General features: G+C 42.8%; 3 protein-coding genes and 2 long non-coding RNA genes across 15 annotated transcripts in view; 3 read left to right on the top strand and 2 right to left on the bottom strand.

Annotated features, from left to right (window-relative positions):
• The window catches only part of LOC116432459 (putative peptidoglycan muropeptide transporter SLC46), a 13,060-nt gene extending 7,495 nt beyond the window's left edge, over positions 1 to 5,565 (top strand). Inside the window, exons 2-6 of the mRNA XM_031989419.2 lie at positions 819 to 920; positions 1,741 to 1,878; positions 2,038 to 2,121; positions 3,535 to 3,691; positions 3,902 to 5,565. Coding sequence (XP_031845279.1) covers positions 819 to 920; positions 1,741 to 1,878; positions 2,038 to 2,121; positions 3,535 to 3,691; positions 3,902 to 4,091 — 671 coding nt within the window. The 3' untranslated portion in view covers positions 4,092 to 5,565. The remainder of the gene's footprint in view (positions 1 to 818; positions 921 to 1,740; positions 1,879 to 2,037; positions 2,122 to 3,534; positions 3,692 to 3,901) is intronic.
• Positions 1 to 18,698, bottom strand: part of LOC143174909 (uncharacterized) — a 25,545-nt gene extending 6,847 nt beyond the window's left edge. The window contains exons 1-3 of one of the 2 annotated variants that reach the window (XR_012999399.1): positions 18,612 to 18,698; positions 16,471 to 16,620; positions 11,811 to 11,921 (exon numbers count right to left, since the gene is read on the bottom strand). This is a non-coding gene — a long non-coding RNA (uncharacterized LOC143174909). Of the gene's footprint in view, positions 1 to 11,810; positions 11,922 to 16,470; positions 16,621 to 18,611 lie in introns of those variants that run through there. The other variant, XR_012999398.1, reaches the window with a different exon arrangement.
• LOC116432458 (angiotensin-converting enzyme) lies at positions 6,300 to 16,183 on the top strand. Of its 4 annotated transcripts, none has more exons than XM_031989416.2 (13): positions 6,300 to 6,762; positions 11,695 to 11,889; positions 12,117 to 12,272; positions 12,338 to 12,419; positions 12,487 to 12,627; positions 12,700 to 12,882; positions 12,967 to 13,061; positions 13,135 to 13,286; positions 13,369 to 13,496; positions 13,568 to 13,814; positions 13,894 to 13,983; positions 14,058 to 14,165; positions 14,233 to 16,183. In XM_031989416.2, exons 2-13 carry the CDS (start codon positions 11,704 to 11,706, stop codon positions 14,843 to 14,845), a joined length of 2,181 nt encoding a protein of 726 aa, XP_031845276.2. In that variant the 5' UTR covers positions 6,300 to 6,762; positions 11,695 to 11,703; the 3' UTR covers positions 14,846 to 16,183. The 4 variants fall into 4 exon arrangements, with proteins under 4 accessions (XP_031845276.2, XP_031845277.2, XP_031845275.2 ...); XM_031989417.2 differs by lacking the exon at positions 6,300 to 6,762 and adding an exon at positions 6,885 to 6,905; XM_031989415.2 differs by lacking the exon at positions 6,300 to 6,762 and adding an exon at positions 10,094 to 10,290.
• Positions 17,291 to 26,537, top strand: part of LOC116432457 (uncharacterized) — a 23,392-nt gene continuing 14,145 nt past the window's right edge. For 3 of the 7 annotated variants that reach the window (XM_031989401.2, XM_031989398.2, XM_031989408.2), the window contains exon 1: positions 24,468 to 24,616. Coding sequence is in view for 1 of the 7 variants with exons in the window: in XM_031989405.2 (XP_031845265.2) it covers positions 18,010 to 18,015; positions 20,073 to 20,115 (49 nt within the window). In the remaining 6 variants the exon portion in view is untranslated. Of the gene's footprint in view, positions 18,016 to 18,383; positions 18,402 to 20,072; positions 20,116 to 24,467; positions 24,675 to 25,388; positions 25,472 to 26,537 lie in introns of those variants that run through there. The other 4 variants (XM_031989405.2, XM_031989411.2, XM_031989400.2 and 1 more) reach the window with 4 other exon arrangements.
• LOC143174911 (uncharacterized) lies at positions 19,198 to 25,270 on the bottom strand. Its single transcript, XR_012999402.1, has 3 exons — positions 25,120 to 25,270; positions 20,032 to 25,003; positions 19,198 to 19,656 (listed from the first exon to the last, which is right to left on the bottom strand). It is a non-coding gene; the product is annotated as an uncharacterized LOC143174911 (long non-coding RNA).

Genomic DNA, 26,537 nt, shown 5'->3' with positions numbered 1-26,537 from the left:
CGAAACAAGTCTTACACGAGCTTTTGCTTCCTTCGGCGACTAATTGTTGGGCATTATCCAAGGATCATTATGTCATCGAGTAGAATTGCATCGATGAGATAACAGACAACGCCGATTAGGTTCTTTCTAAATCGAGATATCGGAATGCGACTGTCCGTGTGGTTCTCCCGGTGTGATTTTCAACTTGGTTTCCGAAAGCTGTCGCGTCGATGTCGTCCCGCGAAGGGCACAGCAACATTGCAGACGCAACGAACGCGAGTCGCAATTCTGAAAAACGTTTTGACCATGATCTTTCATGCTATGCAAGCGGAACCGTCCCACCCACATAGGCTCGGGGATTCTTCGTGTTTTGTGGAACGACGCAATCGCGTTGATTCCAACTTCCGATCTCTCCTCGGACGCGAACCGAAACGACGAGATTGAAATGGGAAACGAATTGCACGTGAAACCATGATGCTGGGGAACAATCTGCTTCTGCATCCGCGAAAGTCATCCTTTGCACTCGAGAGGTGACTCTCAGTAACCACTTTCAATATAGCAAAATTATAAAATCTTATGTATAATGTTAAGCTTTATACAATATATCGAACGTGAAATATTGAAATAAAATAGCATGATTCTTAATTTATGTATTTTCTCTCATTGCTTAGTTTCAAAGCTGTCTATGTTGCATTGAGAAATGTCGAACATTCCTAGTGCAAAACTTCCGAGCGCAAAGGGGTAAAACTACTTTCTCGGCAGTAATTACCAGTGTGAAACCCGATGCCCAAAACTGTCCAGTTAACAGCGACTCGAGTCTAATGAAATCTTAATTGCAGGTGAAATGGCGGTGATGTACCTTTACATGAGGTACAGGTATCACTGGAACGAGGTGAAGTTCAGCATGTTCACCACGTTCGCCATGGTGACGAATTTAATCGGTGAGTGAATATCCTCCTCAATATCCTCCGTTCATCCAAATTCATCAAAAATCAACAACAACAGATCTGAATCGATTATTTGCACGTCACCTCAGGCTCGTCGTTCAATAAACGAGCAAACGTTCGCGTAGACGGCGACAGTACGACAACCAAGACCAATAAAATAAAAATGAACGTTACGAGGGAACATTCTCGTATAATAACAACAAAGAATAAATCATCTGTAATGAGCGTATCGTTCAATCGATTATAATGCGCGTAATTGCAGCGATCTTATCGAGAGAAAGGAATGAACGAGCCTCCGACGACTGATGACATTTAATTCCGCGCCGACGATTATCAGTCGTTATTTGTTTATCGCGTCTTTCTTTTACACGGAACCGAGGGTATGTCCTCGCCGCGATTACATCGGACACGTGAGAGAATTAGACACGGAGGAACGACAACGGCTCGCACGTGAGGTTGCATCCGCCGTTTATCCGCCGCGGTGCAGCGAAACGCATTTCCGCGCGTCCGCGGTGTTGCGCGGTTACTTTCTGCATTCTTGCCTCCCCTTTTATTATCGATTCGTTTCGGATTTTCTCGAGGACACCGGGAGTTCTCGCGATTGTACGTTTGAAGAATCTGCTTAGCTTTTTCATCGATTCAACCCTTTCCCTCGTGATCTATCAATGTTTTCTCGTCGATCAGTTTCAAGAAACATCGTCTATATATTTCATCGGAGAATATTCGATGTTTCTAATGAGAAACTTTCGAGCGCGAAGTGTTAATGTTGCCGAGAAATGCATTCGTTGGTCTATAAACATAATTCTTCCCGCAGGAACATCGATATCCGTCGGCGTGTTCAGCCACATCCTGAAGATCGACGACGCGATCGTCGGGATCATGAGCTCCATGAGCAAAATCCTCGCGGGCTTCGTCTACGCGTTCGCCACCACCGACTGGATGATTTATTTAGGTAACGCGCAAGCTCGTTTGTCATAACCGTTCGAGTTCCGCGAGTCTTTCTTTCGTTTCGTTGGAGAAGCGCCATCGCGCCGCTCGGGACTCGAACGGTTGAACAAACGAATCGCTCGAATGCATGAAACTTAAGCAAACGTTTCGATGGAAATTGCAGCTGCGATCGTGGAGATCGTGAACGGAACATCTTTCATCGCGATGCGATCGATCGTTTCGAAGCTGGTGTCCGCGGACGAACTCGGTGAGTGAATGGCAGTTTGATTTATCGCCTCGACATTGAGGAAGCGTTTTTTCCCCCTTTTTTCCCAAGCTTTTCCTCCGCGCAGAAACAAGGAAACGCGTAGCGTGTACCGTTACGCGGATACAGTCACCGACTGCTCGATTCGCGGGGCAATTAGCGGTGCATTTGAATGCGATTAGCACGATACTGTTGCAAATGTCAACGCGCGATCGATAAGCATCGGGAGGAGACACCTGCGACCGCGTCTGCAAACTGTTGACGCTTTAGCGGGCGCGTGCGAAACGAATTACGGTTTCAGAAGCTGCCCACCGGAAGTTACACGATACGGTTTTCGTGTCAATATGCTCCTTTACGCTATATGTAGCTGCCAATGCCCAACGGTGATTAATACAGAAATAATGGAGAAATTAATCGAAAAGCAACGTGCACGATACATTCGAGATAACTTTAATCAACTAATTGATTGATTAAAGAGGTTAACGAGAAATGAAGAGTAATCGCGTATTTGAAAAAGTTGGCTTTAACCTTCGATTCGATAACCCTTTGTACTCGAATTATAAAATTCGTTCTATCCTTGATGGTTGTATCATTCGTACTCGATACAGTTGATAATTATGAATATATGTTAATGAACTTTCAAGTGCCAAGGAGTAAGCGTGAAACTCACTAATCGCCGCATCTTCGTATGGAAAACTGTGTTCCGAATATACGTGGCTCTAAGATGATATAATATTCCAATTACTGGAATTACTAAGGGAATTATAGCGGCTCGTAAATGGCACAGCGACCTTCGCGGCAATCGCATTTTCCGTTTACCTTCATCTTCTCACGTTTCCGCGGAACCGTGTAAATAGAATAATTTTATTTGATCGTATCCTCGAGCCAATTTCCCGCCGACTTTTCTCCCGGTTACGAGAGCCAAGCCTAACGAGGTTTTCCTGTCCAGTTAAACAGCCGAACAGGCCATTTTCTTCTCGGTTCGTTTCCACCTTGATCTAACTTCCATTTGGCCGTAGCATTGAAAACAAAACAGGCAGAAGTAGAAACCGAAGATATGCAAATTCTGCGTTACGATTCCACTCACGACTGTGCTTCTCAATGCTACTCTGATTGTCCTTGATAATTCGTTAAGAGACAAGAATTCCATGTTAACCTACAGGTTCTCCATGGCACTATTTTCATACCATTTTCTTAACTTCAAGGCATTGTTTGACATTGTATTATTTTGAAAAGGCAAGAAGCTAAAGAATTGGAAACGTGTGCAACAGCGGGAAGAATGGTACTTCCGTTTTCACTTTCATGTCCCAGAAACATTAGAATCTTACTTTCTACGGATCTTTAGAGTTTTATGTCTTTAGTACTGTATGGTTGCTCGTTTGGTCTAAGAGTGCTCTAATCTTCCGCAATTTTCAGGCAAAGTGAACTCCTTGTTCGGCGTCTGCGAATCGCTGATGCCGCTCGTCTACGGGCCAATGTACAGTTCCATTTACAGTGCAACCATGAAAACGTTTCCGGGGACGTTCTTCATCGTCGGCGCCTGCATGACGATGCCTGCTGTCTTCGCTTTCTTGTGAGTTCCTCCACTTCCAGTTTCCTCGCGTTTCCGAGATACCGTTTTACCAGTTCACTCTTTTCCCTATGATTTACTTCTGAACTATTGAAAGGAGGATAAAATTCTAGGCATATCCTTCGCTCGACACTACAGTCATTGCTAACAAATGAACAATGTTCAAATACAAATCATCTTCAACTTCACATACTAAATTGCTTTTACTAACAGCTGGTTGTACACGGAGCACCGGAGGGATCGCCAGCAACTGGAGCAAGAGAAGAAAGCGGACGGCAAGGTGGACGCACAACAAGATGAAACCGAGGCGAAGCAAACAAAATGGCCGATCGCCAGCGAGAAGAAGTCGGACGGTCCCACGATGAACGGCGTGATCAACGCCGCATTCGAGACCGATCGTTAATCGCGTGACCGACATCGGAATATATTAAAATCGGAATCGATCGGTGAGGAGCAGGAAAACGAGGAAACGAAGAGGAGATAGAATAAACGAGAAAGAGGAGGGAAGAGGGAGGGAGAAAGAAGGAAAAGTTCAGGTCAATGAGACACGCAACAGTAAAGAAATCCTGTCGAGGCAACTTACGGCAAACCGCATCGGACACTATTATGCTCGTCAAGATTACGCGAAACAGGTTTAACGTACTATATTTCCCCGGTTTTCGAGTTGTGTGCTGACGAATCCTCTTTTTGTTTTGTCTGTTTTTCCTCCGTTTTTCCTAACGGAAGCATAGCAACCACTAGATGACGACAATGCGACGCGATCGCGATGCTTCGTTCAGAATAGAGAAGGAACGATCGGGAAAAGGTCTCCTTTTATCTGATGCGGTGTTCGTTAACCGTTTGTCCTACCGGTTTCTTGCTCGTTCGTTACGATTGTTTGATCACTGATAGTTTACCGATAGGAAGAAGTATTTTTAACAAATTTAACATCTGTTTCTTGTTTTTTTAACAAGAATTCAGCAGATTTTCAGGAATTGATTCTAATCGAAGCTTGATAAAATGAAATTTTTGTGATTATAGAACAGGTGAGACACGGGGTTAACGAGGAGCCGCATTAACGTTCTTAATAAACGAAGTCGCGCGATTATTCCGAAAACTCAAATAAAGGATAACTGCAGCTCAAGGATAACAAAGATTCGAAGCACTGAAAAACAGAACGAAGGCGATCGATCGCCGTGAAATAAGCTACAGTTTTTTTTCTTTTTGTAAACGAAAAAGAGAAGAGAACGCGACAACCCGATGAAGCTATCCTTTATTTCCAGTTCTAGTACAAGCAGTCTCCGGTACTTAAGTGAATTGTGACAATAGATAAAACGTGACAGACGTACAATCTGTTCGAGCGTATCAGTATTACAAACGCATACATCTCCCCGCTTAGCTGCTAATCAAGCCGAATTCACGGATAAACGAGTTTCATTTTGCGCTCGGTGTCCTTAACACTTTGGCCGCCATCTTTGCCATCGAGACAAAAGGGTATACATATATTCACGGCTAATAAGTAGCGAACGAAATAAATGAATTTTGACCGGGTGATCCAAGGAATTGAAATTGTAGCTAATCCGACTCTAGCAAGTATTCCAATTTTATGGAATTATTTGTAACGAACCAGCTCGGCGGTCAACGTGCTAAAGGGGCGCGCACTCGTGAATAAAGAGATGGAGGGATTTTGTACAGTTACGAGAGGCGTGTGCATCACGAGGAAGTCTCGCACGCGAACCAAATCGATCCGTTGTACATTTTTATTGAATAGTATTTATATGAATGAGCCGCATCATTTCCGTACGTGTATTACAGCTTCTTGTGATATAGTACAATAGTTTTGTATTTAGGAGGTAAACATAGTGTTACGGAAATAAAAAGTTTTCATTGACCATTAACACCACATTGATCATTACTGCTGAACACACTCCAGCTCTTCAATAAGAAATTAAACTAATCAATTTTTCATTAACACTGGAACCACCAAACAGATCAAAATTACCCATTCCTGGTTTCTCCCTGTTCGATTATTAAAATTATAACAGATTCCTCTGAGAAATCGAAGAAATTGATTTGCAATACGCAAACTGAATTGTAAATCAATTGAAGTTAGTAGAATTTCAAAAAGTCAATTAGTGCTTGGCAGTTCTAGTGTTAATAAACCTATTAAAATTCATTTCGAAGTATCACAAATATTGTAAAAAAAGTCAACATTAACCCTTAGCACTCCATGTTTTGTAATTGATCAGCAACTGCAACTAATTTCATAGTATTCCCATCGAAAATGAGAAATGTTATAACATTTCCTCGATCTTTTATTTTCCTTGTTAGTACAAAATTCGGATGTGGAAAATCGAATAATTTTGGGGTAGTTTCTTTAAAATTCATTGAAATACAGAGTTCAAAGTGTTAATTACTGCAATATCGCATTCGATAAAAAAGAAAAACTCACGCCACCTTTCACTGCGTAGATAACCCTAGCAATCGTACCGTCCGAAGAAAAAAAAGAGCAGTAACCGTAGACAAATAACTGCATTTCCTATGTTACCGACTGACGTCACGACTTATCTACAGAGATCGCGGACGGAGATACCGGGATCGTTCGCGAGGTGCACGATCTCTGTAGAGCAGTGTCCCCGATGGCCGTGTGTCACGTCATGTCACGCTGGCCACCAGTAACGCACCGCTGTCGCAGCGAACTGGCAATGATGCGAAGGAATTCTGATCGCGCGAACTTTGTACAAATAGTCATAGAGTGAACGCGGTGCCGATAACGCCGATACCGTTCGATCGCGATCGTCGAAGTAAGCGCGCCTCTTTCCGCCTTTCGCCCGTCGGTTTTTCCGAGAAGAAAACGCGAACCGATTCCGAGGAAACGGATTCTCTCTCTCTCTCCCCCCGGCCGCGAAAGGTTTTTCCCCCGGGTCCCTGAAAAAGTCACGTAAGAGAGGAAGGACGAACGACGCTCTCCGCGTTCGTTCCCTCGGCATTCGCGTGAACCGCCGCGTTCCTCTTCGACACGTTCCGCACGGGAAACCCATCAGAGAGAAGTGAAAACGTGAACAGTCGAGCGGACAGACGCTCGGCCAGCAAAGGTGAGCGAGATCGGGGAAACTAAACTGGACCTATTTTCTTGACACCGGTCCAACTGGGAACTGATCCGGCGTTCAAGAACGCGAGCCGACGTGCTCGCGAGGGACATCATCCGACTGTGACACGCCGATTCGCGTGAAACACGGTGGGGTAAAGGACGGGAGAGACTGAACGTTGACTTTCAACGTTCTGTGGGTTACTGAAACTTTCATCGCGGAGGCGAATAGTATTAGAGATCATTCTTGCCGATTTGTTGTCTAAGTTTTTTGGTTTATCTGTTGAATTATTTGGACGTGGGGTAAAAGACAGTAGAGATTAACATGTTGACTTTCAATGTTTTGTATGTTACTGATACTTTCATAGTGGAGATAGATATTGTTAGAGTTAATTATTACCGATTTGTTGTCGTAGTTTTTATGTTCTGTTATCTATTTAATTGTTTGAGAATTATCTGGTTAATCATTTGGAACTGGGGTAGAGGACAGTAGAGATTAACAAGTTGATTTTCAAGGTTTTGTATATTACTCATGCTTTCATATCGGAGGCAAATAGTATTAGTTAATTATTACCGATTTTTTGTCCAAGTTTTTGGGTTTGTTATCTGTTGAATTATTTAGGAATTATCTGGTTAATTATTTGGAAGCTCCATCGGTGACCAACCGATTTTCATAGTGTCCAGAACCATACAGAATTTTGATTATCCGTAAAGTCGGAATTGTTATTGTATTTCATCATACGCATGAGTTTTATAAACATGCTTTAAAATATTTCTCTTTTCGATTTTTGTTTATTCGGATCGTCCTTCGTTCATTAAAACCGGCGCGTCATGGTTGGATCATTACCATTGTCAACTGAAATTCTATGGTATAAGAGAGATTGTGTTTATAATCCTAGGAAGACTGCTTCAAGGCTAGGAGACTTATCCTTGTAGCATAATCATGTAATTCTGGTAGTGGAGACAGTTCATCTTGCGTGTTTGTTTAACACTAGAACTACCGATCACTTAAACTTTTTTTTACAAATTTCTTCATAAAAACCATAATTAGTTCTCTTAATAATTTTTCGTATAAGCATCTGTATCTTTTCAGTAATCATAAAAGAGAAAATCAGAAATAAGTCATTCTGACCAATTTGGTAATTCTGTATTAATATTCTAAGCAAGAGTAATTATATTTTTAATATTCCGAAACTAGGCTCAGGAGGATATCAATTTCCTCCAAAAACTAGAAAAATGAAGTATAAAAGTATCTTGGTAAATAAACGAGAATATTTCCCTTACACTTACAGCTAATAACAATTATCATCGAATGAGTCCACGACAAATGCGGACATTACTTAGTATCGCGTAATTTGAGTAGCGCTATGTGTATATCCTCTTCTGCAAACTCATATTTTTTGCCTCGCCCCGTTGACCAGTGACTAAAATGTAAATAATACGCTTCATCGGACAGATAGTGCATCTGGCTGACACTTTACACTTATCGATGTACGCTACGCGTTGCCCATTTCGGTAAATACCATTATCGAACTAGGTTATGAAATTCTCGCGCACAGCCGAGCCGGAAGAACGATACCTATTTCATACACGGATATGGTGAAACTGAGTTTCCTTGAACCTAAGGCAACATCTTAGTTATCGTCTGTTACGTCGAATAGGCGATAAACAAACCACACACGGTTATCGGAGTCGTATAATATCGGCACTGTACGTCAACCGATATAAAATTTTATTGGGACAACATGTGCGTATCGGCATCGATGCACTTGCAAATTTATTTAGTCGTTGTACACAAGTCGGTCATCGTGATTTTCAATCTCCAAGTACACTATTTAACATTGGAATTATTCGAGGATCCTTACCCCTTAAAATTATCAATATAAACTATAATTAATCTATGAATGATCAATCATAATCCCCAATTATACCCCAATTATTTATAGCTATTTAACATTGGAATTTTCCGAGGATCTTCGTCCCTTAAAATTATCAATACAAACTATAATTAATCTGTGAATGATCAATCATAATCTCTAATTATACCCCAATTACTTATATGTAAATTATTTATAGCTAACACTGAAAGTTTCGCGAGGATCCTAGCCCCTCGAAATGATCGATACAAACTATAATTAATCCGTGAATGATCAATCATAATCTCTAATTATACCCCAATTATTTATATGTAAATTATTTAAAGCTAACATTGAAAGTTTCGCGAGGATCCTAGTCCCTCAAAGTGATCAATACGAACTATAATTAATCTGTAACTGATGACCCATAAATTCCCAATTACACCCCAATTATTAATCCGTGATTAATGAGGGCATAGTTATTCACTGCGTCAAACGCGGTGAATCATTTCCACAGCTCTCTTGTTCTTTGAAAGCTCGCTCGGTGCTTTCATCGGACAAAGAGCGTCCTCTATAGAAATACAATGTATTCGAAGAGACATCGTTATCGTTAAGGACGACAGAATGTTTTTGCGTCGTCCGTACGTATTGACAGGTATACACGCTGTATGAATTCATAACGATGAATACAGTGTGCACAGACGAACGAACCAGTTCCTGCATAAAGCAGCTCATTTCATTTTTACGGTACACCGATATTCAAAAGAGTCCCCGCGGACCATACGCCCTATCGGGACGTGTGAATGATTCTTGCCGGAATCACCGTGTCGCGTTCGGTTCAGACCGGCGACACAGTCATTCTTTCAACTCGATTATACCTTCCAGCGACCGACACAAAGGAAATCTCTAGCGAAAATAGCGGCGATGATTAATTCAATCGTTACGGTACAATGTAATCGCGTTATCGATGTTTCCCTGACCTTTGTACCTCCCAACCGGTGCCATTTCGCACTTTATCGGTGACCACGCGACCGTCGTTCACCATTGCCTCTTGGCCAACATTTTCGTTTTCCTTCCACCTCGACGCACGCGTTTCGAACCGTCGAAAACTCTGTTCTTTTTTCAATTACCAATTCCAACGATCCATAATGACTTCATCGCACGATTCCTATGCGCGATTACGTGAAAGTCAACCGTGCCACTCGCGAGCAGCACAATTGCAATCCGGATGTTTATCGAGCATTCTCTAATCGATACACATTCTCGTCACTCGCGGGACCGAGAATCGAGTCTACCCGTTCGTGGAAATTGAAACGAGAAAAAAATGTTACCGGAAATTATTGTTCCACCGCAGCTTGCACAGAAGCCGCCGCGAATCACGTAACCAGTGGCGCATGCATTTCGTCATAATAATACTGCGTGCTCGATTTTTACGAAAACTCGCGCGTCACCTCGTACGTTGTTATTAAACAGCGGAATCCGAGCTGCGAGTGACGTTCGCGCGACGGGACATTTTTATTTCCAGTTGCTCTATTTTGGACCGAGATGATTCGTGCCATTAACGGTATAGGTCGCGGCGGCGTGACCGGCAAGAATCTCTTGTGCGTTGGATAGGTTCACACAACCATTCCCTTCGACGTCACGAGGAGGGAGAAAAAGGAATGAACGATTGTAATAAGGTTCGATGAACAGTTTGAAGTGTCAATAGAGTCTCGCGACGGGCTCGACGGTCCCGATCGTTTGCTTGGGCGCAACCGTATGCCAAATTGGTGGCAATTAAATCCGTGAGGCGGTGGTGTGACCGCGGCGAATCAGCTGCCAGCTGATTTACAAGGGTCTATTACCAATCGTTAAGCCGTCGTTGTCTTTTGTAAACATAGATTTGTGCTAGAAACCGGTCGGCCAATATCTCGCTTGGAAACGTCGCGAGCTAACTCGACGCGCTCGCGGGCAGTACGAATTTTAACCCTTTGCGCTCGGAAGTTTTTCACTTGAAATATTTCAATATTTTCTGATGAGACGAAGACGATATTTTGTGAAACCAATTCGACGAGAAATTCACGTGAATTGACGGACGAAGATATTTTAGGTCAATATTTCTCAGATTGATGCATTATGTGAAGTATAATATTAAATATCGAACTTTATAGCTTCACTGTAGGAAATCAAGTGGTGACTGAGAGTCATCTCACCAAAATGACTGGTTTCGATTTTTTTGTTTAGCATTTATTGATATTTTCAAAGCATTGAATATTCGAAATGATCTTGAAATTAAATAGTTTCATTTGAGTACTATTATGAATGTCTGAAGAAACTGAGAATAATCTATTGTTACAATTTTTATAGGGATTGCATATTAATCGTGTTAAATGCTCGGTAGTTCTAGTGTTAATGAGCCGCAATGGGAGAAATGCAAATGTACTCCGAGGGTTAGAGTGCATAATAATTGCAAAAAATGTAGTCTATGTAGAATTGAATTCTGGACAATGTGGCTTATAAATTTCAATGATTTAGCATTCGTGTCATTCTGCATCACAATGAGTATGAATGCTATAGCATTCGCGTCCGCGAACGTGTTAATCGAGTCGCTTAGAAGTCGATCGGTTAAGTCGATTCTTTATTTTCTGATTTTTGTCAATTTTAATGGAATAGATAATATTCTGTTTAGGTATGGAAGTTTTAGATTACATTAATTTTCTCAATGTTTGTTTTCGCCTGTGCCTTCTCACTTTTGTTTATCGAAGCTGGTTGATGAATTCTATTGTCCTGAGCTAAATAGTTTCGGTAAAGCGAGGATTAACGCGAAAATAATATCAGTAAGAATAAATACTGAATCGGTCCAGTAAGCTAAGACAATGATCGAGTGAATCATTGCGAGGATGACGCGAATATTTGTCGATTCCGAGAAACCGTAGGAGTTCCTTTGGTAACGGGAAAACTGAATATTCATTAGGATAAAAATGTGTAGAAAACAAGTGTTTGAAAATTTCAAAAATGTATTCGAAAACTTTAAAAAAGTATTCTACTATGTCGGGATGGAGTGTCCGCTTTAAATAATTTCCGTGTTCTATTTTTGCCCGCAGCACAAAGGGATGCCATCAAAATGGGCTTGGATAATTTTTAATCTGGTGATTTACGCCGCCGCTTCGTTCGAAAATGACTCAGCGAAGGCTTTCATAGAATTAATCGAGTTCGATTACGAGGATTCTTGCGCTAGTACAGCTGAAGCCGAATGGACATTCATTAATTTCCCGTCTAATGAAACGTTGTCTACATGGGTAAATCTTTGACCATATAAACTCGTCTGTACCTATAAATATTTGTATATTCATGGTGTACACAATGTTCCATTTAACTTTGGCTATTACAAATATTGTCTACACTGTGAGAACATAGTTCAAACTATGATCAAGTTAAATATTAGATGTGTATTATGTATGAATATTTGTGGGAGCATCTAAATAATTTGATAAATCTATCTAAATATTTTCTTCTTGTGTTACAGGAAGAGAAACTGATAGATTATGCTATATTTAAGAACGTACACAGAATTGAAGTTGCTAATAAGTCCAAGAATATCAGTGATCCACCCTTGAAGTACAAGTATGACATTGCTGTGACAATAGGTGATGCCCTATTGAACCAGAGTGATTTTAGAAAAGTGAGTTGTCTCGTTTTTGTAAGTTATATTTTGGTATAAGTTTTCATATGGTAATTCTGTTGCAGCTTGTTCGCTTTGCTGGTGCAGCAGAGTTTCAAAGGTTATCTGCAGTGCATAGAGGAGTATTGAAGAACCACACACGTAAAGGTAATAATATCGATAATTAATAGAAGAGAAAGTATTCATGAAATGTTGAAGATATCAATGTTTTCAGATGTGGAACGTCAGCTGTCTCTTAATAACAGTATTGAAGAAAAGAAAAATGTTTGGACAGCTTGGTATCAAGAGCTGGCCGTGTTAGTTAAAAATATTTCAACTATACTCCCACTTGTTGAACAAGCTGCCAAAGAAAATGGTTAGTGTTTAGAAAGAAAAACTCAATCCTGTGCATGTGTACATAACAGTATCAATATTATTACTATTTTAGGTGCCAAAGATGTTACAGAATACTGGGAACTGTTAAGTGGATTCCCTGATGGTTACAACAAAATTAAATATGAATGGAACAAAATTGCTGATCTTCATAAGAAACTATTGAAGCATGTAATGAACAATTTTTCTCACAAGTATCATATCACTATGAATGAGACTGTCCCAGCTTATTTACTTGGTATATCAACAATACAAAATTCTGAAATTTATAAAAATTGTTTTTGAAAATATTCACTTATTTGTCTATAACTTTGTGTAAAAGGGTCGCTACAAGGAAGTGAGTGGACTCCCATATCAGTGGATGCATCTTCTGAGCCAGACTTAATGTTCGACATAAAAAAGAATCTTTGGAAAAGAGTAAGTAATGATTACTCCAACAGTACTCGTACTTGCATACATAGACTAACATATTAATCAAACTTCGTTTTAGAAACTTCTTGGTAAAACACTGTACAAGCGTGCTTCTGACATGGGTATGCAATTGCTAAAGCATGTTCCAAATTCAGAATTTTGGGATAAAAGCCGTTTCAACCAACAGTGTCCATCAAAGCTAATTAATTTCTGTAAAGGTGGCAACATGAGGTATGCATGTGAGGGTGGAATGAATCAGATAGTTAATTTTCTTTATACAACGACTTCATGAATAAAATCATTATCATTACAGAGTATCCACTTGCTATGAGCCCACTGTGAGCAATTTTATTTCTGCTCATAAGAACGTAGGAAAAACTTTATTCAATCAGATGTCTGCGAACAATATTATAGTACTTAATACAGCCAACCGATATTCCGGTAAGAATAAAAATATTAACAAATATTCCAAGTACGCCAACACGACGATTAACGTTTACATTCTTCCCCAGTTTTGGAAGAAGCCGTGTCAGAACTGTTTGGCATCCTAGCAGCTAGTCCTGCTTGGTTGAATCATGTCCGCGTTATAGATAATTCTACTGATAACGACCAACACCAAATGGTATCTCTAATGATAACAGCACTAGATGTACTCCCTAGGCTAACTTACTACATGGCCGCCGATATGTGGAGAATTAATGCCATTCAAACAGGCATCACCGATTCCAAGGAATTAACCGCATCTTGGTGGCAATACAGGTACCAATTTTCCAAGTATTAACGTGACACGCAAAACAAATTGATTCCATTAAATATTCAATCGAGCATTCTTTTCAAGGCAAGAGTACCAAGGCATTGACGACGATGGGACAGAAATACCTACGTTCTTAAACGACGATTATATCACCAGTAATAAACCATATCTTCCGTAAGTAGTAATCAGGGTAACCATAACTCTATCCTAATGCGGCCACGATGTTAACAAAAACGTTGATTCCATAGTAAGTTAACCGGCACGATTCTTGCGTTCCAATTGTACCACTACCTAATGGAGTCCACGGAAGTGAGATACGACCTGATAGAGGGAAAACAAACAAAAGCTGACTTTATGTAAGTATCATGTACAATGTGTCGTATTATTTGAGAACAAAGGATGAACAATATATTTTTCTAACAGAAAAATGATTCACCACGGAGGTAGCGATGATTGGTCAAGAGTGATCAACACTTTCTTGGAAATAGACGAGATATCACCTTACTCGCTTGTATCGTTCTTCTCTATGTTGGAAGATCTGATAGACACGTTAGACGAAGACTTCGAGTACAGAGCGGCGACCGGTAAAGAGTCGGAGCTACAGGAATTAGAAAAGAGGATCATCGAGGAAGTTAATGCCCCCACGACGACCAGCACAGCGCGTACCACTGTCGCGAAGAGGAAAATGACGACGGCGATGCCCCCCAATAAACAGAACGACGGAAAAAGCGATACGAATGCGGTAGCTGGTAGCGATAAGAGCTTAGATTCTAAGTCATCCGTGCACGCGACGGAGGAGAAGTCGGCGAACCATAAAACGTTACAATCAGAATCGTCAACTAAAGTTCCTTTTAACGAGTCATTATACAATAGTATAGAAGAAGACGATGAACAAGACAATAAACCAAAGATAAATACTAGTAAAGCGGTGTGGGCGGTTGGAGCGGTGCTCTTAGCGACGATAGTGATTTGCGTGATAGCGATTTTCGGCCGACGGAGATGTCGTAAAACGCCAAAAAATAGACGATACGTTTAACAGCCGTACGCTCGGAGCATAGAGGAAGCATATTTCGGTGATTATATAGAATCGTACACATCTCGCAGATTTCAATTGTATTGAAAGACGTTATGAAAATCGATGCACCGATTCATTTCGTGTACGAACGTGATCGTTGCTCGCTTCTCGACAATTTTGTATCGTATTATTTTGATGGTATTGTTTGTATTCTGACAATAGAATGCATTGTATTAAGAATACTTTTGTAAATACGTATCTTGGAAATTAAAGCAGAGCAGTGTTTGTATTCGTACGTGAAGTGAATCAGGACATTGATCTGAACATATTTCAAGATCACTGAAGTCGACAAGATAGACGCTATTCCATATAATTGTTGCATATTTATTCTTTGCATTTAGATCGTAAGTCTTTTTTTTTAATCCAAATACATCATCGCGAAGCCTGTCATCTAGGACACTAACCAATTCGCAATATCGAGACATTGCACATTCCTTACGCTGCTCATTGTTCAAGGAAAACGATATTCTCGTCACAGTTTCTCAGGTCAATGAGCGATTCATGCAGGAGAGAATGTCCAAGAAAATTCATTGAAATTTCGAAGATGAAGACACGGGGAAAAGTTGGAATCATTTGTTCTACCAATTCGTTATCGAAGTGTAATTTAAACTGCGATATGCGTATGTACGTATGCATAGTTTAGCCGCTTGTCTTACGAATTTTTCTTTCTTTGCGTTCGATGGCGCGAAATTTTTCGCGCCATTTCGCTTACACGAGTCAACGAGCAGGTTCGAACCTGCCCAACCCGGAATCGACCAATGAGAGCACAGTCGTGCGATCGGACGTGTCGCCATTGTTATATTTTACTCAGATTACTAAAAATAAATATTGATAGGATGTTACTGTAAGATAAGAGGTTAATACTGTTCCAAGACGAAAATGATATATATTTGTTTTTGTTTGTATATTCGTACCGAATCGCCCACAAATAGAACGCGAGCGTAGCGTCAAAGATTATTCTACCATGCCAAGTACAACAGTGTTTCCTGCACAAGTACGCCAAACCAATTGAAAAAAAAAGAGAGAATGAACTTCAACGAAATTCATAAAACGATATACACCATCATCTATTTTCTATGAACCCTTTAGCCTAATTCTAGAGAGTGAACTAGCGAGTACGGGACCGTACCATCTAACATGTCACAAAAATCCACGGAACGCGTAACATATTTTTCTACCATTCTCGCGTACGTGTGCATCATTTGTAAACGGATTGTATGGAAGATTTATATTTTTTATAAAAGTATATTTATTTTGTACCTAACAAGATACGCTAATAAAACCTTGTTCCGGTGCAGATATCGAGTTACACGTTGCATGCTAAGGTAAACCGATTCCTCGGGGAGGCTCGGGTCGATTTTTACGTAACAGATGAACAGAAAGATAAATTTTATTCGATTAACGCTCCGCCGCGTTGAGAACCACTGAACCTCTTTGCCAACTAACACACACGCATAACCGTAGACGCACGAGTGCACCGGTAACGCTTATTTAACTGCGCCGCTTTACAACGTCGCAGACAGCGAACGGATCATTTTTTCAATTTCAATTTAACGGCAAAATTGTATTAATAGTTCGTCACTTACGTTGGTCGAGTCTTCAAAATCGGTAGCCTCCATGAACTGCGCCGAATGCACGCCACCGACTTCGAGGATTGAAGATTCAAAGTTTCCGCGTGCTGCACCAATTTCCATTTGCTCACAGTAATTCGGTCGTCCCAACGGTATTCACTGTCACTTAAAAAACAATGTCACTTAAAAAATTCAGCTCAAAATATGAAACTTTCGCGGTCAAGGAGTCCCTATTCAAATGGCGCGGAGTGCAAAACTGAACTCGAACCTAATGGGTCTCCCTTTTCAAAAATGCTGTGCCCTGATTGGCCAACACCTAAATGCTATCATTGGCTAATTAAATACGTCCCCACCCTATTTCTAGATTCGCAGATCGAAATCGCGGTATTTTCGAATCCCTTTAATACACCCATAAGCCCAGGTATTTTCTATTCTTTGTTCAAGATAAGAACACTTAATCATTCAAAAGAAACATCAAGCTGAGATAACTACATGTATCGTTACGAACATTCCACCGGAACATCGCAAACAATACGAGACGAAACAAGAATCTCAACTAAACCTTAAACCAATCTTCCTTATGCAACCATTTTATTCTAACTCCCCGGTACAAAGCACCCTAAACTACCCCAACCACCTAAGAACCCTATTCACGCGTCATAATTACCATAATAATTATCCTTCGAAAGAACCGATCGAACGGAGAACTACATTTATTCAAATCGTGCGTTTGCCGCAATCATATTTCCAAGCGCGAGGTGCAGGTCATGCGAAGAAGTAACAACCTTTCCGGTCAGGGATATCAAACAGCAGAAAATCAATATAACGCGAAGTCGGCTGGCAGTCGTTCGGTTCTCGCAGTAAACGAAATTTCGCGGCTCCTGGAAGTTCATCGAAAGTTTATCGTTGTTGTTCATACCGCGGTTACTCATACGCGCGTGATCCCATTGGTAGGGGGACAAGGGCTGACAGAGATAACGGGAATATATTCACGGTGCCGGGGGAAAGGGAAAAAGTGGTGGATCAGTTGTTCGATCACGAACGGCCGGAGAGGGTGCCCGGACATGCGCAGCATAACCTCAAAACGTTAAGGGATGCCCGGACCGCGCCGACAGTTCCTTATCGTGGCGCCCTTCGCATGGATACCGGCCGAACAACGCACGGGGTGTTGGTAGTCTGAAATTGTACGCGTGTGAAGGGACGAACGACGACGACGGCGAGTCCTCGAAGGGCCTGAGTAATCATCCCCCTTTTCTTCGTTGCACGGCCCAGTCGAGTACTCGGAGAGCATGCGCGCCCGTCGCTAGAACAGGGGTTGTGTGTTGCAGTCAGGGAGGGGCTTTCTTCTTCGCCGGAGTGACTCAGAATATGCATTCCTGAAAGCACCGTCTTCGTTAACCTTTTTTTTTCCCTCGCCGGACACGAGTGACATGCGTATGCCGTTCGCCGATTATCGCACGGTGCACAAATCTCGCGACACAACGGGCGCGATGTCATAATTCGTGGCAGTGTCGAGTGGTATTACGTGGATCGACTGTCAGCTGTCCCTTCACCATGAACGTGAGTACTTCGCACCGCCTCCTAATATCGACTCGTTTCCCAGCTCCGTGGGCGTTCCTCTGTTCTAACGCGTTAACGTGATCACCGTGCGCGGAATGCGGTGCCTCGCTGTCGCCGACTGACTCGGTTACGTTACGAAAACATAATCACCGTGATCCATTATTCCTGTAGTTCCGACGATAACTTCCCGGGGCATAGACGAACCTAATACGTCATTGACCTCCGTGTCGCACATAAAATCGATGCGAAGGTTACGTCTCGATCGAGAAGTCTCTCTCGTTCTCTGCTATGCGTTTGAAATTATTAGTACCTTGCGACGAGCCTTCCTTGGGACGATTCGGTGTCGCGTCGAAATTTTCTTTGTTTTTTAACACTGCAACTACCGGGTGAGTCGGAACGACTTATTTCTGATTTCCTCTTACAATTACTGAGAAGCTATAGATACTTCTATGAGAAATTCTTAACGGAATTCGGTAATAGTAAAACTGAAATGCAATTGGAATCTCAATAAACGCACGCTTACGGTTTTTATAAAGAAATTTGTAAAAGTCGGTTTGAATGATCGGTAGTTTTAGTGTTACTGGTTTTTTTTTTACCTATTGGGCCGTTGGTGCACCATAGAACAAGCAAATTAAAGAGGACAATGACGATCGATTCGAGACGCCCGGCGAGCGGAAGATAAGTGTACCAAGAAATGATTCATCTCTCTCTCTCTTTTTTTCTCTTTTTCTCTCTCTTGTTCGCTCTCCTTTTTAGACTCTTGCTTAGGATCGGGTGACCTTGTTCTTCGAAGCACTCGAGGGTTTTGTTTGTCGAGAATCGCTGCCGGTTGTTGTTCCGCGGGCTAATTACGGTCTCGACGCCTTTATTCTGTTCGCGATTTACACGGTCATAGGGAAAGAAATGCGAAAAGAGGAGCGTAGAACAAAGTCATGTGGGCCGCGGAAAGAAACGTGTTTCGGAATTGCAAAACCTACGGCAAAGGAGTGGGGGGAATACCCACATATCTTCAGTTTTATCGCGGTTGCGAGTTTCCCGAGCGATTATGTAGCTGTTCCCGTAGCGATTGGGGGAACTGAGGGTTCTGGGCAGAAAAACGTGGAATTGGAAGCAGAAAATTTGAGCATCGTTCGCAGCTAGACTAAGGTTTCTTATGCAAATTTATTTTATTTTACAAGAAAATCTACGATACAGTATTTATGTATTTAAGAATGAAAAATCAATTAAGGTTAGTTCTTTGGTTATCTTTCGTTAACAAGCATATTTAATTAAGAATGAAAAATCAATTGAAATTAGTTCTTATTGGTTATGTTTCGTTGGCAAGCATATTTAATTAAGAATGGAAAATCAACGAAAACTATTTCTTATTGGTTACCTTTTCGTTGGCAACCAGCCGGACACCGGTGACCGTCAAGATGTCGGTCCCGTTAACGTAGATCGACGATAAGCGTTGACGTTGAATTTCTATTGGATTTCAAACGCAGCGAATGAGGAATTATTGGAAGAACGATTCGGCCGGATGAAATTCGAAATTATCGGGGCATCCCAATAACGTTGAAGCTCGATGCCCCGAGTTCCAGCCGTATCTCGGGTTCATCCCCTATCGGATTCCAGATTGTTGTGCCCCGCGCCCGCACGACACTGGAACGAGAAGTATTTTCCTTTTAACGATATTTATCTTAGCTCTTGACTCGGCAAGGGGGAAATGCACCAGAATCCTTCGTTGATACTCCATCGCTGCACTTGTGAATGTTTAAAAATAGCACCGCGTTTTATAACGCGTGAAACACGAAACAGCTTAAGAATGTGGTTTTCGTGTCTCTGCATACCTGAGATTTGACAAAAATATACGTTTCATCTTAGAATCGTCATTCTCCGCTAAAAAGAGAGGGCAGAAAATTGCACCACCCTATACAGTAAGGGGTGTTTTTCAATTTCCCGGAGTCCCTTTCATAATTCACCGGTAGGATATTATTTTTTTCCCTTAGCATTAGAAATAGAAAAACATCCACGAACCTCTGGCCAACAGGAATTAATAATCCGATGATATTTTTCAGGCCTTGGCTACAGATACCGTCTGCGGCAACGGGGAACACGTTGGTGAGTTCGGCTGCGCATACGTTCCCGTGATTTATACTCCTCACGACCTATTTACAATGCAGATCAATCTTCAAAGTCAAAGCGAGCTGTTTTTCGTATTGCTTCGCTCCTAGTATATCCTTTTTTGTTCTTATCTAACGTATTCTCCTCGATCAGAAATTATTTGAAATTCTTTGCCACGCGCTTATCGCTCGCAGGAGACTGTAGAGGTTCATGCTGCTTGGTATCAAGGTTGTTTAAAGTTCGCATTAGTGTTGGATCAATTGTTATTGACAAATCAACGGATGGAAAAGATTCTTTAAATAACTCCGGGCACGCGAAGCGAGTGAAGCCGAGGGAGGCGTAATTTGAATGCTTCTTAAACACTAGAATTACCGATAACTAGCTTCTATTTTGTATTTACTATTTTCCATCTTGAAGGGTCCCTTAATCTTGTCACTGTACAAAGATACTTTAAGTAGCTTCGTAATTAGAATCCAAGGTAAACAATTCTGAAACGTGTTAATTTGCCACGTCGGTATTAACCCTAGACCATTGGCTTCTGTATCCGTGTACAGTGACTATTGTCCCCGTTTATGTTTATGGCACTAGCGCTTACCTCTCGACCCTTCGAGATTAGGCGGGTTAAACACTGTCCCACCTTTTGCTTAGCTTCTTATGCATGGTGGGATATACTTTAACCCGCCCGGAAAAGTTGAAGTTGCCTATAGTCGTACAGTTTAATGTTCTATTTAAAGTTTCTCATCCAGTCGGTAATGCTATGGACTAACGATAAACGCGCGAGTAAGTGAAAACAACGATGTATGCAAGACAAAACGCATTAGCCGGCGAGACTGTTGTGATTAAGGTTGGCGGATTGCTTGGCGCAGTGAATTAACGCAGCCTGGGTTGTTTTCTCCTTTAAAATCGTGCGCCTCGAGGAGTTAAGCTCGCCTTTTTCACGGTCCAGGATTAAATGACACAATGCCGCCGAATTTTCGGTTTTGCGCACACTTAAATGACCCGCGCTGTTTTGCGTCGGGATTCCCCGGAATGTATCCTTTGTCCGGAGTCGTTTAGAGTACACCGCGCGCGAAACGGACCACCCCCGGTAATGCGATTGTGTGGCAAACGGGATTATTTCGGCGTCCCGCTTCTTTCCACCTATTCGTGCGACGCCCATTAACCGAATCAATTTCGCATCGATCCCTCCGTCGCGGGTTCCGCACGACGTGCCGGCAATTACGTCATCGTCGACGGTGAAATAAACCCTCGCCGGGCATGTACTTTAGAAATTAAGCAACCCTCGAGCGAGGCATCCGCAATGCCGAGGTACTGGAGTCCTTTGACCACTTGCGCACGGAGACTCGTCAAGCTACGGAAAACCGCCAGCAACTGAGGCTACGTTATGTATCAAATGTTTAAATAATATTGAGAAAAGGAACTAAATACTCTTGCTGTTCGAGAAATGAAATAATCTGTGACTTCGTATTCTAGATATGAAAGTTCGATTTCGTCGAAACATTCTTCTAGCGTTAACCAATTGTTTCATGTTCTATTTAATTTTGAGAACTTAAGAAAACGATCTTTGATGAATCAACGAATGTATTCTACTTGTGTAATTGCAATGGTGTAACGGTGAAGTTATATTTATATTCTATTTATATGAAGATTATAAATATTACGGATATAAATAGAGTAAGAAGCACACGTTGAAAGGAAGATCTTTTTAAACATTCTGCCCGTGCACTCGCGTTTGTCGCGCAATGCATCAAACGCGTCGCTTAATAACTCATATTGCGCCAGGCTCGACGCGATTTGTCTCGAAGCTTCCAGCGTCCTCTTATCGCTCCGTTCCACGCGTTCACGCTCGAACAGGCCAGCGAAATTACGTCCGATCGAACTGTTTTCCAGATCGATTCCGTACAGAACCTCGAGAAACAAATTTTCAAGCGGAACTCTCGCCAACTCCGAAAACTTTCGGATAAAAAAAGATGTTTACGTCTCGAGGGAGGACGGCGAGAGGCGTACGCCTTCAACCCCCTACTCTATCGGGTGCGTCGCGAGAGGAGCAGGTCAACTTTGACATTTCGAGATCGTTGGCAACTCCGAGCTTCGATGAAACTCGGCTCGCAAAGGGAGGTGACACGATCGAAATTCGCGGGGCTAGTTTCGGGGGTGGACGATAGTTCGCGAGGGGAAACGCAATAAAGGGGAACGACTTCAACCCTTTGCGAGGATTATTTAAGATATTCGAAACCCTTTACAGAAAAGTTAAATCATCGAAATCCTGCACAGTAAAGAGAAACAAGACCATGTATCAATCTTTTGTTATTCGCATAATGAAATCGGATAATTAATCTAATTATCTCGTATGCATAACATACAATTACAATAACCATTGACGCGTTCTTATCTATAATTTGAATCCTCGATTATTTCGTAAGAAGGTAATCGAAGTTCAGTCAGAAATCAAATCCAGCGTTCCGATTGTTTTAGCTTCCATTGAAACGCGTTTCCAAGAAAATACTCTCATCTCCCTCGGAATTGCCCTGCTCGTTGCCAACGTTGTTTCTCGGCTGTGAAAGTCCGGTGTCTTGAAAATACCGACATTCGTCCTGAAAGGGTTAAAGTCGGACTATTTCGAACGCGATTACCGAGTACTCGAGTGACCGAGTTCCGTTCGGGGCAACGGATTAAAGTGGAGAGAGTAATATCTATTTCCAACGGTAACGCAGTAATTAGAACAGAGTTGTCGGGTGAAACGATAATTCGATTAGCCTCGGTTCGATTCCGCTCCGCGCGACGGCGTAAATGAATTTCAAGGGAGAGACGCTGTCCGCCCTGTATCGCGCGCCGCTCTCCTAAATCGTCTCTCATCGATCCCTTTATAATTAGACAGCGAGATTCGAGATTTTACGCCGAGCGTGACTAATATCGCCTTAATCCACGGATCCACGAGTTCTCAACGGTGACATTTATACGTGCATTCATTACCGTACGCCGCGCGATTATTTCGGAGACCTCTACCGAGCGATTCCCGTCTGAGTCAACTGACCAAAATTCAGTAATTTATTTCCAAGTCGCTTCTGGAAATAGTCGAGGCCGAAAAGCTGAGAAAACTCGATCGATTATTTTCCATCTCGCGTGATATGCAATCTGAATCTCCAATATTAAAATTGAAACGAACCATGAAGCTATGAAGACCGAAACAAATCGAAATTTTTCAAAAATCGAATTAATTAACATAAAAGCATATTAATGAATGAAGTGCCATGCTTATATGGTGCTCCGTTGAGGGTGACACGAGATTTACGAGCATATATTCCACACGTTATCCTACTGTTCCCAGAAAACTACGTATTTGTCTGTATAAATCGCGGAAGTTATAGCCTCGAAACTAGAATATCACGACGCGCGTTCGCGTGAGTGCACGAATCAGAATTGACTGAAACTGCCATTAAATGATGTTGAAAAAATTCAATATCCGTGAAATCGTCGGGTTCCGTAAATCAAGCGTTAAAGAGGATAGTCGCGAAAGATGTCGCGTGGCTAGGGGTTGAGGGTTGAAAGGATCCCTCGGGGAACAACGTGAGAGCGCGTTCACGTTTACGTGCGTCGAATGGAAGCCGGTCGGAATAGAGCTGCTCTCTATTCCGGCCGAGGCGGAGCGGGTATTTATTAATAGAGATTAAACTCCGCGTCGTGTCGTGCCGTGTGCAAACGCTCTCCCGCGCGGGACGCGCGCTGTTAGGGCAGTCTGAGTCAGACCGCGGTCCAGAAACTGATTCCGCCAAAATAAACGTGGAAAAATACTTTTCTGCGTTCGCGCGCGCCTACCGCCTACCCTACGTGAACTCTTCGCCGTGATCGTCTTCTCTCCGCGGATTGATCCACCGGAAACCGGCGATCCGCCGCGATCAGAGCGACAATCTCGGTTAATCAACTCGTGTCAAGTGTTCCTGAATCGAGTGATTCACGCGAACACCGATCGATCAACGCCGTCGACGCGATAGGAAGCGTGATTTTCGCGTTCCCCGGAACTGGACTTTCAGTGGTGATCGCGGCGATTTTTCGACGGACCTTTAGACCCGAGTGATTCATGAACGTCGATCGATCGATGGAATCGACGCGGCAAACAACGTGATCTCGCGATAGAGAGCTTGGACTTGAAGTGCTGTCTGTTCGTGAGGATTTTCGCCTGCACCCGATGAACTTGTTATCGAGTGATCCGTAAACGCTGATCGACCAATGGAATCGACGCGACGAAAAGCGTGATTCCACCTAGGATAGAGAGCTTAGACTCTGAGTGGTGTTTGTGACGATTTTTCGCCTGCATCCAGTGAACTCGAAACAGAGTGATAAACGCTGATCAAAGCGGATCAACGCGATAGAGAACTGAATTCCGTGGTTCTTAGGACAGAGGATCTAGACTGAAAGTGGTGTTTATTTGTGGTGATTCTCCGCCAGCATCCGGCGGACTTGAACCGTCGTTGTCGCAGTGTTCTTCCCTGTGTGCTCGGTTTGTTTTCGTGTCTGTGCTCGCCCACGAGGCCACTTCTGGAGAACCGTGCCCACAGGTTCGCCATCTCCTCGCGATCGATCGATCCTATTGCATCGCGTTGCCCGCGCACTGGCGTTGGTGGGGGCGGAGAACGGTCAGAGGGAGGAAATAATGTTTGCCCCTGTTTTTTTTGTCCCTCCTCCTCCTCCTCCTCCTTCCTTCTTTTTCTTCCCGAATGCCACTCGATATTCGATCATAGGTCGACGTTCATTCGCCGGCTAAATTAATTCCGATTCGACGGGTCGTTACGCCTCGCGCATCCTTTATTGCGACGGGCTCGCTCGAACAGCCGCACTTCACGCTAATGAGCTGCTCCCGTGCATTGTGCTGTTTACCGCGGCACCACTGGAACAAATCGCTCGTTACTTATCGACGCTGGGACCGTTCGAGGGGTTAATCGAGTCGTGGTTGCCGAGGGATTCGGTTTCAACCCCTAATCGTCGTCTCGGATGTTCCTTTACCTTCCTCCTAAATGAATCTTCGTAACGTTGCTTCGTCACCCGGGGCGATTGTTTCGCGTTCAACTATATGCAATTGTTCTTTCTAAGAAGAACCGCTAGCTCCGCGCTTCTATGTTTATACGCTCGCTGGCTTGAACAACAGTTCGAGCCGGGAAAACGGAGTTTCGCGTTCTAATGTATTTTTAACCGACCGGTCACCTTTTCGATTTCGTCGCCGCGCCTGAAAATCGCGTCCCGTGCGGACGCTCCTTTAGCGCATTAGTCGAATAATTGACGTTTCGACGACCGTTTCCGAGATACCAGAGTTCCCCGAAACACTCCGCGGAGGAGATTAACGCAATTATCGGCGGGCGTGAGTCGACCGTTCGAGCAACGGCAGCTTTTTATCGCGGGCCGGCCCGCGCTCGATTAATCGCCCCGTCGAATCCCCGTTCCGTCTTAACGTTCGATTAACTCGAAACAATTGCCTCGCCACTTGTTGCAATTTAGGCCCGTTGAACGCGTCTGCTGACGTAACGACTATTATTACTGTTCGCCGCGCGCGGTTCGTCGCCAGAAAACCGCGTATCAGGATCGCTCCCGATCTCCGACGATCGCCCGGCCAATGCTTCCGATTACGGTTTCCGTGTAATTTCTGAATCATTTGGATAAACTCGCTGATAGCGGACGATTCACCGCGGAACAATCTCCGACCGACCGTTCTTTATCTTCCGATGCTACGTTCACAGAGATTTAATGTACAGATTATCCTATTGCCTCCGGGAACATTGACGGTCGTTTAGATCTCGGAAATTAGAGGCTTAAAAATAGACAGTTCATACTCGTACGAACCAAGATCGTCGTAAATATTCACGAATCTCTGTTTATAATATTCGACGCGCGTCAAATCGACGCGTTCAGTGAACCTAGCGTCGAGGATCGATCGAAAACGCGATGCAATCGGATAGAAATCTGCAGTGCCCATAAATCAGTAGACTTCGAATGAAAAGTTACCTTTCCCGCGACGAGAAAAGCGACGCGGACAAAATGTTCTCGAAGCTGCGCGTGTTCGGTCGCTCCTCTTTTTTCCCGGCCGTTCCGCTGCGAGAAAGGAAGCTCTTACTCGAAAGGAACGAGAAAGAGACGCATTTCCCACCGCGGAAAGAAGTGGAACGTTTCCTCGGCATTTCGAGCTAATCAATATTTCTTTTCATTTGGCTCGCCGGTAATTAGAAAGCGGTGCAAAAACTTTCGCGTCGATTGTACGGGAAAGATCTTCGATTAGCCCGCTCGGGAATGGAGTTCTCTTCAAAAGCCGGTCCCAAGAGTCTGCATTCCTATTTTCGTTTGCATCCGAGGTTTAGAATAGACTTTTTCGACCTTAACTGTTGATACAACTTCTTCGTTAATAGTCCATTTTAAAGAAAGAAAGATTCCGA

The sequence above is a fragment of the Nomia melanderi genome, chromosome 9 (genome assembly GCF_051020985.1).
Source record: "Nomia melanderi isolate GNS246 chromosome 9, iyNomMela1, whole genome shotgun sequence".
Classification (NCBI taxonomy): Eukaryota; Metazoa; Arthropoda; class Insecta; order Hymenoptera; family Halictidae; genus Nomia; species Nomia melanderi.
Note: the sequence above shows the minus strand (reverse complement) of the source record. Positions and strands in the feature narration are given on the sequence as shown.